This window comes from Echiichthys vipera, assembly GCF_963691815.1.
Source record: "Echiichthys vipera genome assembly, chromosome: 14".
In the NCBI taxonomy this organism is placed as follows: domain Eukaryota; kingdom Metazoa; phylum Chordata; class Actinopteri; order Perciformes; family Trachinidae; genus Echiichthys; species Echiichthys vipera.
The window spans coordinates 8,446,610-8,463,656 of NC_139839.1; the positions used below are offsets into that span (position 1 = coordinate 8,446,610).

General features: G+C 40.5%; 1 protein-coding gene across 1 annotated transcript in view; it reads left to right on the top strand.

The window, feature by feature from the left end:
• Positions 1-17,047, top strand: part of fstl4 (follistatin-like 4) — a gene marked incomplete at both ends in the record, with an annotated part of 174,305 nt that overhangs the window by 59,469 nt on the left and 97,789 nt on the right. The window contains one exon of the mRNA XM_083926448.1: positions 11,545-11,787. Within this exon, the coding sequence (XP_083782574.1) occupies positions 11,545-11,787 (243 nt within the window). The remainder of the gene's footprint in view (positions 1-11,544; positions 11,788-17,047) is intronic.

Here is a 17,047-nt window from a genome sequence, read left to right on the forward strand (position 1 = left end):
AAATTATAAACCCAATCACAAACATCTCTTACACACATTCGAACCATGTATGGAACAATGCTGCAGTCCATTTTTAGCTGGACTACAGCAGCTACAGCAGTAAGAGGGCCAGCACTATGAATGCGAAAGTCTGTCGCTAATTCACTGAGTTACCCGACATTAATTACACAATAACACTTTAGATGAGTAATCAGATTGCTGAAAAACAATTAACCATGCTGGGATACTAAAGTTCACAACAAATAAATATAAGTGGAACCACAAAAGATGAATACCCAGGAATTCACATCATAGCCACCACCGCTGACTATCCATGTAACAATTAAGCACAACACAGTCATATGCTAGGTTTCAACCTAGTATTATTAACACTGGGTAAAGAACAGTGTTTCTTTATCTGATGCCTCAGTGCTCTTTGATTAAAACCATGTTGTGGCCTGTAATATGCTGCCCTTCTAAATGGACACAAAGGATTTGATTTACACCTCTATCTCTGTGTGAATAGAGCGTTAAGAGACAACAGAGGAGGTAAGACGACATAGCCTCCTGATCTTCTCTCTTTCACCTTTGCGCCTCACCTCTGTGGCCTCTCGCCCTGCGGGGGCTATTAGTCATCTTGGCTGTGGGAGAAAGGCCATTGGGGGCTTTTGGTCTCTGTTCTTCCAGTGTCCTGCAGGGCAGGAGGTACATATGTGGTGTCAGCAGAAATACAGTATATAGTGTAGAGACATGTATAAATAGAGAGATAAATAGCAAGAGGTGAAAGAAAGTTGAGGCTGAAGATGGATCGAAGGGATTAAGATGTTGTTGATAAACAGATGGAGTGTAGTGGGAGCATAACATGGGGAGGTTTTACAGCTAAGGAAAACTGTATTTTTAATAAGGGAAAACAAACATTTGCACTCAGAAAATGAGTGATAATATCTGCTATGTGCTCCAGTGTTTCTCACACAAATATATGCATGTTCGCAGATGCACAAACACAGATGCAAATTTAATTTAGGCCTTAAAGATTGAGATCATATGGCTCCAAATAATTGTGTATAGGACACAGGAGGGACATTTCTTCTTTTCAACACTTTCCATTTGTACACTACAGACCCCTGAGATGAGAATGGATTTTTTTTTTCCAGGAGAGATTATATTCCCCACACTCGTATGCTCGCTCATACCTGCTGCAGAAAATACATTTGAGAGCTTATTTCATCCTTGGCCGTGCTGGCATTAATGTGAAAATATGAGTGTGGCAGCGGAAGAGGACTGATGCTTAAGCACTATATTGCTGTAGTCTTCGTTGTAGGTGCAGCCGTGGTAATATTGCAGTAAATAACAACGCAAAGTGTGAGAACCAGCTTCTCTGAGTCTCAAAGATCAATCACAGGCAGCTATGTGTGTCTTTTTTATGTATACTTTTATCCATGGAAACACATAGACCCCTATACACCTATATAAAGTCAGGCAAGAGACAGCAAAACATACACAACAGGAGCTTTCAAAGGCTGAGACTGTGGGCCTCCCCCATGACAAAGCTTGGACAAAGGACTGTATGAACAGTCTGCCACAGAAAAGCAGAGTTGCCCAAGCCTTTGAACATTAAGGGCTGGGAGAGGGCACTTGCTTCTGCTTATGGTGTTCATTATTATTATTATTCACTATGGCTAAATTACAAAGCTTGCTTAATTCCTGGATGAGTTTGGAATCAGTGTTATGATATTTGATCGTATAGGCTATCTTGGCTTAATTATTGTCTAACATTACATAACCAGTGTAAATGAATTCTGTATGAATGTTTGGAACTCTAATAATTAAAGCAAACAAACATATCGCATACATCTTATCTTAATTTTATTCTGAATCTGTATTAAGTCTTTTTATTAAAATGGGACAACTGTCAGTGGGATGAAATAAAGTGTGTTTCACAATGTAAGTGAAATTAGCTTAATTCCAGTGAAGATATTGCTACTTAACAGTTGAAAGTGTCTCACCCAAGTGTACTTTTCAATTGCAAATGCTCATTTACAAAACTTGCATGCAACCCTGACTCGAGCTCACCCAGTATGTCAGACTGTTACACCAAAAGACAGTTATTTCCAGCTTTTCCTCACACTTAATTATTGGGTAAAGCCCAGAGGCTGCATTAAAATTCATCATTTCACAAGAGGAGGTTCTGCCACCCTCCCAACTCATTTTCAGTCCCCTGGGGAGGACACCCCACAGAGTGAGAAACAGATACCTGTCATGCCGTAGCCAAAAGGTGTGTTTCCACTATGGTCGACTACCAGGAATGAGGCAGGTCTATCTCAACAAAAAAAAACAACCCTAATTTGCATGTGAGTTTCTCAGGAGGCCGTTTGAACAGGTAGAAAATGGACCTGTCGGAGAGCAGGGCCTCTTTTGTCCCCTGAGATATACCCGATTGCTGATTGGATAACGCTAAGCGGGATGTTACGTGCTAAGCGGGATGTGAGCTAGTACTCACGCCACAACAACTAGCCCCATTTTTTAAAGCCGGCGAAGCAGTAGCAACTTTTATCAAGAATGTGGAGCAGCAAAAATCAAAGAGCAGAGTTATTGATGGGTGGATCAACGAAGAGGTCCGGACCATATTGGTTTGCTCTGCACCTTCCATCTTGGCGTCTCTTCCTTATTGTTCATGGCACGGGCTGTAACACTGATCAGCTGATAGCTGGCAATCAAAACCCATTCAGAGTGCTACGTCACCCCGGGAGTCTTGTAAATCCCTCTTGAGTCTTTTTTTGTAATGGAAACAAGAGTGAACAGCCATTTGAGAGGGCAAACAGAGTGATAGCAGACAACGCACCCACCGCAAGTAATGTCACAATGGAGAGACAACTGCAGGGGTTGATTTTGTCATTGGTCCCCGGTCATTACATTTTTACCCAGGTTTGTCCCTGGTCACTCATGCCGGCGTGTTGTTGTTGTTGTTGTTGTTGTTGTTGTTGTGGTGACAGGGGAAGAACTTATATTTTCTCTAGATCATGTAGCTGCCTACAGGAACTTGGTCCAAAAATGCGCAGTGCTTTCTGCAGTTAGTGCGGACCCAGTTCTGATCCGGTTTTCACCACAAACAAACTGCACAAGAGTTGGTTTGGAAGCAGTCAGAGACCACCTCTTTTACCAGGTCTCGGTCTGTTTATGTGGTCCACTTCTGGTGCGCAGCAGAGTACAATTGCTGCATTCCCACCAGCATAAACAAAGCGTAGCAAATGAGGAAACACACTCAAGTTCAATTCAACTGAACTAAATAAGGCTGGTGTGACAGCCCTGTGACGTCACCCAAAATGAAGCTCAAGGTGGGCGGCTCCCTGTGGCTCTTGCGGTTTCCATCTTAACAGTACCTGACTCTGCCTGCTCCTAGCTAATCAAAAGAAAACGGCAAGGAGGTGGGCGGTGGAGCTGAGGCAGGCCAAATAAAGCCTGGTTTAAAGCTACAAAGCTAGGAAAAGCTAGCTAGCTATGCTAAAAAGCTAGCTCGGCTATTCGCCAAGAGGGGAGGGAAGCCGAGGGTGGTAATCTGGAGATGGAGTTATGCTGTATCAACTATTTTCCCATTTTATCTTCTCGGCCTAACCCCTTGGCAATCACTAACAAAAAAATATCCTCAAACCACTAAAGAAATCAGTTATGTGGTGGATCATGTGGGAGCTCAAGGTAGCAGTGGCAACAGGCCGGCTCTCCCAGGACGCTCTTTCAAGAGGGCAGAGCCTCTCAGTGGAGCGGCTGCATATAGACAGGGATCAGAAGATCAATACAGGCCTATCAGCTGAACCAGCCAGATGAGCCCAGTAACATTTTGGCCGAGTATCCCTGCTCTGTAGAGGCCAAGTCAGTTCTTTCTCTCTGCCCTGCTCCATTATTGAAATATTCTACCCCTCTTAATCCCTCATCTTTTTATTTTAACATAATCTTCAATTTGCTACTTTTGTCCATCTCTGCATATGTTGGCTTTTTGATTTACTCCATTACTTTAATTCCCTTTTAATGAGGTCGTCCGTTCTAATGCTCAGTTTACCATTTTCCGCTTCCAACTGACCACCCTCTGCATCACTACATTTTACTTCTTAAATAGATATGTCATACCTTAAGTCCCTACATTTCTCAAATGTAACTCTGCTGCATCCTCAGATTAAACACATGAGTAAATTAGCTCTGAACTGTTAAAGAAATAAACACCTAATCAGCAGCTATGATTACTTCCTTTAGTCTTCAGCTTCAACCATCAGCCATGCCTCTTCCGAAATCAGTGACAGCCTCTCCTCTGCTGATGTTTGTTTGCCACATTACAGTCATAATTTCAGCCTCTACCAGTAAGCTCTGATCCCAGTTTTCTTAGTGTGTGTGTGTCTGCTTAGGCTTAAACTTGCTGTAGGACTGAGTTTGTCCAAGCCTAGATGCCAGCCATTAACAGTACATCTTCTTTTTTTCATGAAGTAAAATTGTTCTGCAACTTGGCCGACTGAAATGCCATTCAATCACATGTAGTGAACACCAAGGTACTGGCTAACCTGCTATTAAGAGAGAGGTCATGGAGTTAATGTGCAATTTACAGCACTTAATGGAGAAAAATGGGTCTGGTACGAAGATTATATTAAATGTAATTATCTTCCAAAGTTACTTTGTGCAGTGGTGTTACAGTTGTCAACTCTAGCATCCAGAGTGAGTGAAGAGACAGAATGTTTCAAAGTAAGCTGTTAACGTCTTTCTAAATTGTGTAAAGGCTGGATGATTATGAATGTCTCTGAGGATATTTGACATTGCTTCATAGCTTTTGCAATAGAGTGTCCCAATTTATATCACAAATTTTGATCAAGCGGACAGAATCAATGGTTTCTCCATGGAAAGAGAAATACTCCTCCTTTTGCAACAACCCCAATAATAATAATAATATGGAACCAGGGTCAAAGGATTGTTTAAAATACACCTCATTTAAAAATTCAAGAAGGTGTATTCATTGTTAAATGGTCACTGTGCAAACATTTCACATTTTACAACTGGAACCAGCTCACATCACATATAGATCATCATATCCACATCACATCACACCTTATTCAATAGTTTCTGTTCTGGTGCAGTACATCAAAAATCAGTGATTTTGACTAAAGGATGCTCTGGAACATTTTAAAACACTGTCAAGTATTAATTTAAAAAGAAAAAAGTAAAAGTCTTACTAAAAAATTAACTAGTTACATTTTATCGACTTATTTATATTACCGTTTCCATTCTCTTTTTGTTTGATCAAGAAAAGTAACTTCATTCTTGGTACAATGCAGCAAAAAGGACAGTTTGTTCTTATCTGCGTGTATGCCACAGCACATATCACCTAGCACCGAGGGCTGTTGTTGTCCATTGATATTCCAGCTCAGCGTGGATGTCAGAAGTGCTTTGTCCGACTGCGCGGCACAGGGGAGACAGTGTTTGACGGCGCGTCTCTGAATTTAATTATCTACAGCTGCTTCAGTGCAAATAGAATGATCTGTGGGATCAGCAGATGTGACAGTGCTTTTCTTGCCTGTAAAACGCACGTTTTTCATACACATGGACACTATGTATACACATATAACTATACCTACAAAAGTGAAATGAAAAGATGACAAAAGGGCACTAGCGGGGCTGAACTACATCTAACAAAATCTGTCTGCTGGCAAAAAATGTCCACTCTCCGCTTCTATAAATGTCACTTACTGATATCCTGAAGGGTTTGTGACTGCTGCTTCTGTGTTTCCATGGATCAGGGCGGTTTATAACATGGTAGTGCTGCGGGCAGGGAGTCCCACATCAGCAGGGCAAATGTTCTTCCAGTCTAATTAGTGAGAAGCTCGGCAGTGTCCCTTTGTCTCTCTGAGGAGAATGTATCAAAAACAACAAACTCTCCCTCTGTGGAGCTGGATTAATTGCAAAATAAATAAACTTTGTTGCGATTGCCTTTAAATGTTAAAGGGATTTAAAGAGCTTGGGAGTCTAGCCTAAGGTATAAATAAATTGAGGCATATTTTAATTGCTAAATAGAGCAAGGGTTTAGACATGAGTACTTTGCTTCCAGAGTGAAGTGACATATTGACTCTCTTTTTCTCTGCCTGTGTGTGTGTGCAGCAGTCTTTATGCTGTACAGTACATATGTGATTGTGTGCATACAGATTGCATGCCTCACACTGGATTCAAATTACCAATGGCTTCATCACAATGATACAGCAAGAGCTGAGACTGACAAGATTGCAGTTCTCCTGACAAATGAAAAGGCAGTCAGTGAGGCAGAGTGTCGTGCTGTGCCTCCAGTTATGCTCTCATCCACTTAGACTTGCATAAAAGGAAATGAAAGGGGAAACTTATCTTTGTCTGTCGTTAAATGTCAGAAAGATAAGGCAAAATGGTCTTTACACTTTAAAAATTTTTTTACAAATCCCTCATGTTCCCATGCAATTATCGACAGTGTTCCTTGCAAAACATGTCCTGGAAATCTCTGATTATAGTGGACAATGCCCAGTCTCAATTTCCCTGAAGCCCAGAAGGCTCAGCACCAGATGGATATTGACAAAGAGAGTAAAGAGACATCGAGAGAGTTTACACGTGCACAGCAACATACAGAGAAAAAGACTGTGGACCCAATAAAGAATAAAAGAAACAGAACTAAAGTGACAGGATGCAATGCATGACACCGGATGGTCAGCCTGGCATTGTCTTAGCACCACAGAGCGATTGAACTTGTAAGAGCCATTTATAAGCACTGTGTCTGCAGCTTAGACAAGGAGGATTATCACACGACACTTTTAGCCTCTTAAGCAAGCCACAGTTGCAGCCAACATGGTCCAAGAGAACACGAAACAAAGGACTTAGAACGAGGATGAACGGGAGCAATAGGACTTAGCAAAATGTCAGACAGCTTGTGTATTGTAGATGGAACTTTTATGCGCTATTATTTCTGTTGTGTAAATAGCTGCTTTTTATGTACTCTTTTCTCTGAGCTAAATTGGAAAGGGCAAGTGGGTTGATGGAGTGAAAGGAGAGGCAGGCAGGGAGAAAACAAGAGGAAGAAGAAGGAAATACAACCACCGGTGGGTAACTGCTGCTGGATGGTTGTTGCTAAGCGTTTAATCTCCCACGCTTGGAGAATACAGACGATCTTGTAGTCGTCCCTGACCTTGACATGAACAGCAAGGTCGCAAGGGAGACGGACTATTTTGCATTTCCCACAGATACTTTGCCGGGACACGCAGAACAATTAGTAAACTGGATAAAAAGGAATTGAGTCTGTCTTACTCCCCTCCTCAGTCCCCCGCATGCTCCCCTCGGAGTAGTTACTTCGCACACCCCCAACCCCACAGCTTCCTTTATCAGATTCCTCATACTTAATTATGATGAAGAAGTAGTCGATGCTCACCTCAGGTTAGATTTGTTAGACGACATACTTGTGTAGGACTTAAACGACTGATCTGTTACTTTCTTATTAATTGATAAAGCATTTAGTCGATAAAATGTATGTGACTATACATCTTTAAACTGCTTATTTAGTCCAGTTTAAAACATTTTGAAATCCATTTTTTTAATCTTCAATAATATAAGACAGAGGGAAGATGCAAAAGTAAGAAGATGGACCAAGAAAATGTTTGTATTTTGTTTGTTTGTTAGTGACTGATGGATGGACTAACAGTGTTTGTTTATGACAATATACCTGTCTTTGCAAGAACCGATGTTGTGTATCAGACAGTGACTGAATACAAGAGTGTATGCATGCATGCGTAGTGAGTAGGAGGGGGCTAGTGTATTAATGGGTTTTTTGTGCATTTGTGTGTGTGCGAGCACTTGTGTGCCTCTGTGCATTGGCCCTGGAATAGCCTTTTATATAATTAAGCGACTTTTGTCCTCCGACAACGGCGCATCACCTTTGTTATTGAATATACTGAGAGTTGAGATATGATTATACTGCAGGCAAATTCAATTTCTGTTTTCAGCAGTTTGATTATGAAAGCTTGGACTTGACTCTTTTAAGTTAAGCCAGTATGATTTTAGCCTTATTTTATAGAGGGATAATAGAACTGACCCCGTCTCAACCCTCTTAACCAACTCAACCTCAGAGCAGCATCAACACAATTGCCAGCAAGACAATTCTGAAAGAAATAGCCTTGAGTGCCCCATGACTGAAATGTAATGTTATGAGCAGCAACTTTTGCATTGCATTTATTTCTTTAACAGAATTATGATTTTATTTTCCTCACTTTGTAGTGTTGTTTTTCCTCTACCTTGAAATTGTCTTTATTCATGTCGTGCGTCTTGTTTCTCAGAGTGCTGCAGCCAACACCTCCTTTGTATGTACCCTGGTTTCCATGGCAAATAGCACAGCTTGTTAACAACAAAGGTAAAAAAAAAAAAAAGAAAGAGGCACAGAGTGCTTTAAATTTCAAAAGATGAAACAGTACATTTTGCAGGATAGGCACCCAACTAGGGCTGCCCCCGACCAAGGATTTTCTTAGTCTACCAGCGGTCATCATTTAGAGTTATTAGTCAACTAATTGCCACACACACACACACAAACACACACACACACACACACACACACACACACACACACATATATATAGAAGTGAGCACAGCCGCGCGCTATAAGTCTACCTGTTAATGACAGCGGCAAATTATTTCAGATTCTAATTCTGAAAGTGTCAGAAATAATCTGCAAGGAGACTGTTGGAATGGGCTGCCATGGGTAGTTAGGCTAGGCTAACGTTACATGTTTAAGGTGTGAGTTCGTGGACGAGAGAGACGAAGTTTTTTTTCAAAAGTTTGCATGTGACCTTCTTGGGATCATCCTTGTTCTTTTCAAAGTGATCCCATATTTGAGACGTCTTTCCCGACATGGTTTGCTATTAACTGTTAACAGTCTAACTGCGATATACAGCCAAGGGACCTCCTGTGTTAAAAAAAAGTGTCACGACTTCCTGTATCTGGCCCTTCAAATTAAAAACCCTTCCAGATTTTCACTTAATTTTGACAAGATTGTTGTTTTTTTCCTGCCACCAATAGACAAATGAAATTTTGGTCTGCTGACGATTTTTTGGTCGACCAGTGCTGGATCGACTATTTGGGGACAGCCCTTTGACCCAACCACAGTGCTGTAAATGCTTGCAGTTCTAGAACATTTCAAACAGTTTTGGAGATTTATATATTCTTTTATGACACAGTGTTGTCACCGTTATGCAGTCAGGTGGACCCAAATGCAACGAAAGCAACAGGAACTGAAGAAAATAATGATTGACCAAGCTCAAAACAGAGCTGGCTGGCTCAAAACTTAATGAGTAAAACAGCTGCAAACACCAGGATAATAAACTGATGATGAATTGGCAAGGAACAAAAGAAAACAGGTGTAGGTGTAGGGTGTAGGACAGCGAGCGGCTGTGCGCACTTCTATATGTGTGTGTGTGTGTGTGTGTGTGTGTGTGTGTGTGTGTGTGTGTGTGTGTGTGTGTGTGGCTACAGGGACACAAAAATACAAACTTTATGGAAACCAAAGCAAAGCTGAGATCAAAACTAAACACAACTATAACATAAAGTAGAACCAAACTAAAATACACATGTTATTGATAGATTAATGGAACATGTGTCATGAAAAACAGGGGGGGGGGGAAGGCAATGACAGGAAATAAAACAAAACATGATAAAAGAGGAGGGTAAATTTCAAAATAAAATAAAACCCAGAACCATGACAAAGAAGGGTGAGGACTCTGACTGCATTACAACCACACACTAAGGAAACGGAAAACTGCCGAATTGACTTTCAAATAGTCATTAACAAATACATATAAATACACAGCTATCTTAAATCTTTCATCAAATATACGCTGAGCTGGAGTTGCTCCTCTGCCAATGAATTCAACACTATGTGGGTGTTTGCGTAGGAGTTGTTCATTTTTGTTGATATTGATTGAGCTTTCTCACCATCATATAAATAATGTGTAACTCAGGGAAGGTTTTCAACTCAGTTTTAATGACTAATTTATAACCATTGACATTTGCCAGATGGGTTTTAGAGGCACCAGATGCCCTGCTTGTTCCTATGTGAGCATGTAGTTTTTACTGTGATAACCTCAAGGCACATGGGCCCATAAGTCCAAATGTCAGATGACAACAAGAGGGGGGCTAGGGGGGTCCCGGTCAAGCTCACAGAGTCCCGAAAGATCAATCGGAGGTGGAGCGTCTGGCTGGATCAGCAGCTTTTTGGCTCGCTTTAAGTGCAAATAGATTAAATCAGGGGGAAGAAGTGAGGTGTCCTAGGCAGTGAGTGGTGATGATGGGGATGCTGGCGTGTGCATTTGTGCGTGTTTAGGGTAGGAACTCACTTAAGTTGTTATGAGGATGGTGAACTGTGTGTGTGTGTGTGTGTGTGTGTGTGTGTGTGTGTGTGTGTGTGTGTGTGGGTTAATGTTTCCAGGGGCTACAGTTGGTAAGGCAGAAGGTGTGAGCTCTACTTGCATGTTGAGTGCACCTACACACTCAGGTATGCATATCTTTATGCATTTGTATACGGATGTGTACATGGATGTGTGAATGACTGCTGAGGGGTGTTAATCAGAACACCTGGCTTTGGAATTTTAGAGAGTTCCATTTCAAACAAAGGTTTCTCCTTGTTAACACCGTTTTATAACTGCGATCACGATTCGAGGTGTTTGGCTTGAGTTTACACTTTTTCTATTTCTGGTGCAAACTTTTACCAACCATTAGTCTTGTTACTGTGTTGTTTCCTTTTGTGTTATTGCACTTGCATATCTTATGCAGTATGTGTTTAAATCAAGATGAACGCAAGCCTTGTTGGATTTTTCATTAACCATGAGATATATCTGAAAATAAGATTCTCATATTTGCAGTGGATTAATTGTCAGATATATAATTTAAGTGCTGCAACAGAATGAAATGGTGGAAATGCTCACTGGTTCATATTTTTGTTTTGTTTTAATGATCACATAGCATTGTATGAACATTTAGAATTGGCCCTTGATGTGAAATTCAGTATTTCATTCTTTCTGTTTGAGGTCTTAATCAAGTTTATACATTACTGCTGCAGTTAAGGGCTTTGGTCGACCAGCTGTTATGCCTGGCAGGAGAGGCGAGTGAGGCCCCTGATACTGACAGCCCGAGATCATCAGAATTGATGTTATTATAATGTTACTGAATCTCTTACTAAACCTTAACAGCATGTTACATTAGAGGCTGATGTGGAGCCACCGGTGACAAATAATCACTAATTAGTTTAAGTCCTAAAGTAAATGTCCTCTATGTATGTATGCAGCATGGAGACAACTTTAAGTCCATGTGCCGCTAAATGTATGTGAAAAGAGTGCCCACTGGTTGCTGTTATATTTTACTTTCAGTTTTGATATTGTATTTTGAAATGATGTGTATCTGCTAGATATGAACAAGACCTTGTACCTGTCATTGTGACTGTCTCAGAGGTTGTTGGATCCAAAAATATAAATCTCATAAAATTTTATAACTCTTTTTCCATTTCTAAATAAACTATTTACTCTCCCACTCTTCCAGCCTTTTCTGACCCAGATGGAGATCCCTGTCGCAGGACTTACTGTGGACGTGGTCGACAGTGCGTGCTGATGGCACAAACTGGCCGTGCAGAGTGTGTTTGCCAGGAAAAATGCAGGCCCTCCTTTGTGCCTGTGTGTGGCTCAGACGGCAGGTTCTACGAGAACCACTGCGAGGTTTACCGCACTGCCTGCCTGGAGAGGAGACGGATCTATGTCGTGCACAGCAAGGACTGCTTCTTCAAAGGTACCGCTTGACTGTTACATTGATAAACTGACACTGCAGAGGGCTGCACCACACTGTAAAAAAAGATTTTGTTCAAAAGGATATATGAATGGGCCAGCAGCAAAATGTTTAAAAAGTCCAGTTGACTAGGATTCTAGAAGAGGGTTAACTGGAAGGTTTAATCCAAGTGGTTGCAAAAATTATATCTCGTGTTAATGAATTCATATTTCATATCTGTATTTATTTGGTACCAATGTCTTAATATTAAATAACTCCAGCTATTTCTTGAACTAGGAAACAATTACATTAACAGTTATCTTGTTTAACCTAAAAAACAGGCATTACGATTTGGTTAAAATCATTTAGTATTTGGTAGGTAGTAGTTTGCTTTTTGCAGTGCATCAGCTGCTATAACACAGGAACACAGCTGATGGTGCACGAGGGCTGTTGTCTTTGATGTCTAACTGGATCACTGAGTGTGATACCTGTTAACACTTGATGCTTTCTGTGAGATAAAATTGCCCTCAAATGATTTTCTGATACCTGTGAGGCATACATTTGAAAGCTGCCTCGGAGCTTTTGACTTTAGTTTGATGTTGAAACATTTAAGCATAAAGAGAGTTGTACAGACAAACAAAGCAATTGTTTTGTAACTTGTTGACATCTAGCTCTTGTCACAAGCATCAATCACTGTGGAAATCAGGCTGTGTGTGTCAGTGACTTGAAAAGAATGAAATCCTTTGTATTTTGGCGGACGGTTGTGGCTCAGGGTCCACTTCGTCTGGAAAACCATAGCTTAGGACTGACATTGGCCATCAGATAGTAAGTATTTTTATCATGTGCTGCCTTCGTCTCCTCTGCTTCTGTAATTGCACTCCTTCCAATGCAAGTCAGCACACTTACTTGGCAGTTGGTCCTAATCACAAACACTGGCATCTAAATCATTGATAGTGGCACCCTTAAAGTTGATTTAATGGTCAATCTAATTGTGGAATTTTAATGGTGTGTTTTCATTGCAAAGGTAAACAATGTTGGATCAATGTACAGATGTCATTAACAGGCTTTATATGCTGGTATTCATCCAACAATTTAAACACCCTGTGTGTCATAAACCAGATCTTAAGTCAGTGCACACATTTGTGCATATATATTCATATATTATGTTCACATACATGTCTTACTTTTAAGGCACTCCTCCCATGTACCAACTCAACAACATCAATATCCTGGTGCTCACAAATCACCAGTGGGTTACTGTGGATCACCAGTTCTCTATAGTAAATCATTAGAATCTTCACTCCTTGGCTATCACTCATTAGCAAAAGTGCACTCTCAGCATGAGCAGTCAGCATTATTATCCAACAAAGAGCCAGGCTAATTCATCATGACTTCGATTTAAAGGTAACAGGGCTTGGTAGGGTTTCTGAATATTATTTAAAATGTTTATTTTTCTCTATTTGCAGTGGCTGGGAATGGCTGGCACTCACTTTCAAAAACTGCAAGCATACTTATGTACAATTAACTTGTTAACCTGGCATCTCTTCTTTAAATTTAGTTTTCCAGGTCAGACTTGTATTAAACGCCATTTCTAATCCCTCAGGGTATGGATGTTAAAATAAAAAGTAACACTGTAGTTATTTAGAGGGCTTGGTTTCATGTCAGCGCAGTGCAAAAAATGCGCTCACGCACGCACAAACATGGCAGCACTTTTAGTCATATCACATTAGGGAGGGAAGGATTTCTGCCTGACACCACCATGCATAGCTAATCCACATTAGGGATGTTCAGTCAGCACATTAGGCTTAAACTCGATGTGTCTGAATGCAAACCAGCAGGAGGCAGAAAATGTTGGAAATCAGTCAGATGTCATGGGAATTGTGTGTTTGTGTCTCTGTAATTGAGAAGTAATTATTACAATTATTACCTGATGTACAAATAAGACATTGGAAAGCATGTCTCCGTGTCATTATCCACAATCATTGCTTTTCAGTATACAAAAATTTAGTATAGTAACAAAAGAACTAGAAAGGTGGCACAGTGGTTGAGTTGTGTCTGGAAATGACAGCCTCCCTGCCGGCCTGCAGGTGGCCTTATTCCAATTTGCTTGCCTGACTTCATCCTTACTGTCTGACTCAAAACACATGAAAGTACTAGCAGATGCAGTTTGCCTGTGTAACTCTTCCAAACATTGATATCAGCCCCTGCAGAATGAGTCATCTTGACAGCTATTCCTCATTGCCCTATGGATGGGGTTTGTGTCAGTACTTAGGTGTCTTATCAAAAAGGTCAAAGATAAAAAGACTAGAAAATCCATCTGGCACAATCATTGTACTGGTATAACACGAACACATTGTTTAGGCAAACGGCACTGAGTGGTGTATTGTTGTTTCCTTGCACTACTGTGTTTCTGTGGAATACATTGAGTACAGAGATGAAACTACACTTCCCCCCTCCTTTTAAACACTTTGATTGTTTTCTCTCTCACTTATGTACTGTATTTGAATGTTTGTTTTGATTAAATATTTTGGGGCTCATTTTTGCCTAGAATTCTAAAAAAAACAAAAAAAAAACTGAAAATTAAAATGCTAGATGGCAAAGATATTATTAAAAAAATAAATCTTACTCTCTTGATACATTTTGGGTGCCTACAGCAATGCATTCAGCCATATGGCAAAATCTTTTTTGGTTATTTTGCTTTCAAAAACCTAAAGGCCCTGCTGTGGAAACCAATTTCCTTTAGCTCAGGGCTATGGTCAAAGTCACAGTCTCATATTTGGCATGTGCTTATGCAGGCTTTCGTCTCATCGTATCTGAATTATTGTGATTCACCGTGCGCAGCCACGCCAAAACTCTTCACTTTGGAAAAGAAAGACAAACCACAATTGTGTTGTGCTGACCTTCCTTCACTGCCTCAAACCGATAGAGTTGATTTGAGGTATTGTTTATTCACAAAGCTTTGAATGGGTCGGCAAAAAAACGCAACCTCCTCTGTCACTGTTCTTCCATTAGGTCACTTAGGATAGCTGACCTAGGACATCTTGTTGCTGCTGCCTCAAGACTGCAGACTACCATCCATTATTCACACTGAACTCATCTGAAATATTATCTGCACCTTGTGGCTGTCAAGCCTTTCAAATTCCTGTCTTTGTCAATACACCGTGGTCTAGTGAGACATTTGCTGGAGAAATGCTGTGAGCCGTAAACTGCACAACGGATGATTGACAGCATGAACTTTTTCCATGTTGTCCCACTTACTTTGCTGTCATTGGTCTTACCCGTTTTGAGATGTATTCTCAGAATCCTGCTTCAGTAAATAATCTACCACAATTGTTTTTTTCAATACATTTTACACAAGAAGCAAGACCTTTATATAGTTTCAATAGTTGTTCACAAGGTTTAGCAATTCTGGCAGGTAATACATTTCTTCATCATGCAACATCAAAACCACTCACCAGTTTGCAGATTGATCTGTTTTCTAGCTGTCTGTCTTAATCGATTCTTAATTGATGTTTTCCAGATAAAGCTTTTTAGGGTATATACTGTATGCATCATCAAAACACTGTACTTCTTTGTACTTTCCAAGGAGACACGATAGCTCTATTTGCATTTTAGGTTTTATTTGATTTTTATTTGACTTTTTCCTCAGGCAGCGAGAGAGTGAGAAACAAAGGAGATGGTTTAATGGTTGAAACCATTGTAGACAAACATTGTAGGCAAACAGCTGAGAGGAGAAGGAAATTACCACTTGACTATCAGTGGGTCTGCAGATATTCTTATTGATGCAGCTTGAAGGAGGCATAGCCTGCTTCTGTCCCGATAGCACATGTTACTAAGTGTTCGGAAATGGATTTGTGGCTTGTGACAGGCAGGAGAGGTGATTGCATGTAGGGTGAGAAGGATGACTTTAAATGGCTGTGTGGAGGTCTTTGTTCTGCCCTGTCACTATCTTCTTTGTATGTACACAGTCCGTTTAGCTTGTGCTTTAATCCATATTGACTTAACAATGAGTGCACATAGTATAATAACATTAGACTGACAATGGAAGAAGATAAAGTACTTATGGAATGCTTTATTCACAAATAAAACGTTTGCCGTAGGAGTATTCTGTTTCCATTTCGACACTTTGAATAGTTCTCTGAGCTAGTCCAAGCTTTACAAAGACTCTGCTGAAGAATGAGCACAGACACTATAAGTGTCAAACACAGAAGTGAAAGTCACCACGTCTTCTCAAGAATGGCAAATTGATAAACAGCTTTAAAGTTAAGAGTTATTTGACCCTCAAATGGCTTCAGAAGGGGCACATTGTCAATAAAAAAGACTGATATGCCAGCTGCACTCAAACCTAATAACCCATTTAGATTGTAATTGCCAAAAGTCATAAAATGGGTTTTCCTTGAGGATTTCGTCTTTTTTTCACTGTACAAAATGACACCTCCTCTCCCCAAATAACTGAGGCCGTAGAAGTACCTTTTCAACGGAGAGATAGTGCCACCCCTTGACTTTTTAAACTTAACCATGTAGTTGATTGTGAAATAGTTAGATGCTTGATGTTAAATAAATGTGTAAGTTTGGTCTACATGGAGCTAATGATATTTACCGAAGTCTAATACACCCTAAAACTGAGCAGGGTAAAACACAAACACACATTTTGGCATTGACATTGTGCAGTTGATCAACTACCAAGTTATGGAAGGTCATTTAAGTCCACAATCAATCACTCTGCTAATTAATAAAATCAGCATCACAAGCACAGATGTTTCAATTCTGACCCAGGCTTTGATTTCAACCCCATTCCTTCTGAAACCATTTGAAAAACAACTAATCCAGTTGATTAACCACTTTCATCTTTCTGATGAGTAGGAAGCTCCAGCAAAGAGAGACTAAACAGACATCTGTTTCTACTGGGTCACGTAAGGCACTCAGCGGGGGATCTTTAATGTATCCCTCAATAACCACTTCATTTGGGACAAGTGGTGACACTTGGTCGTCATCCTGTTGACTCCCAGATCAGACGGGTGATGTGTTGCCATCCACCAGAACAGAAATTAGTCATGGTTTCCCCCAGGGTCACAGTGAGCTGTACCTCAGTTATGATAGGCCACTGATCCATTCATCCATCCATATGGCCATCCCATGATTCCCAGCCCTTTTGCCTTATTATTCTGTAAAACAAAGTTTTTAGCAGATGCATGTTTTTCTAGGGTTTTCTATGCTGCTGACCCCATGGCAGGAGTTCTCTCCCCCAGCTTGGAAACCAATGCATTAAACTGGCCAGCATATT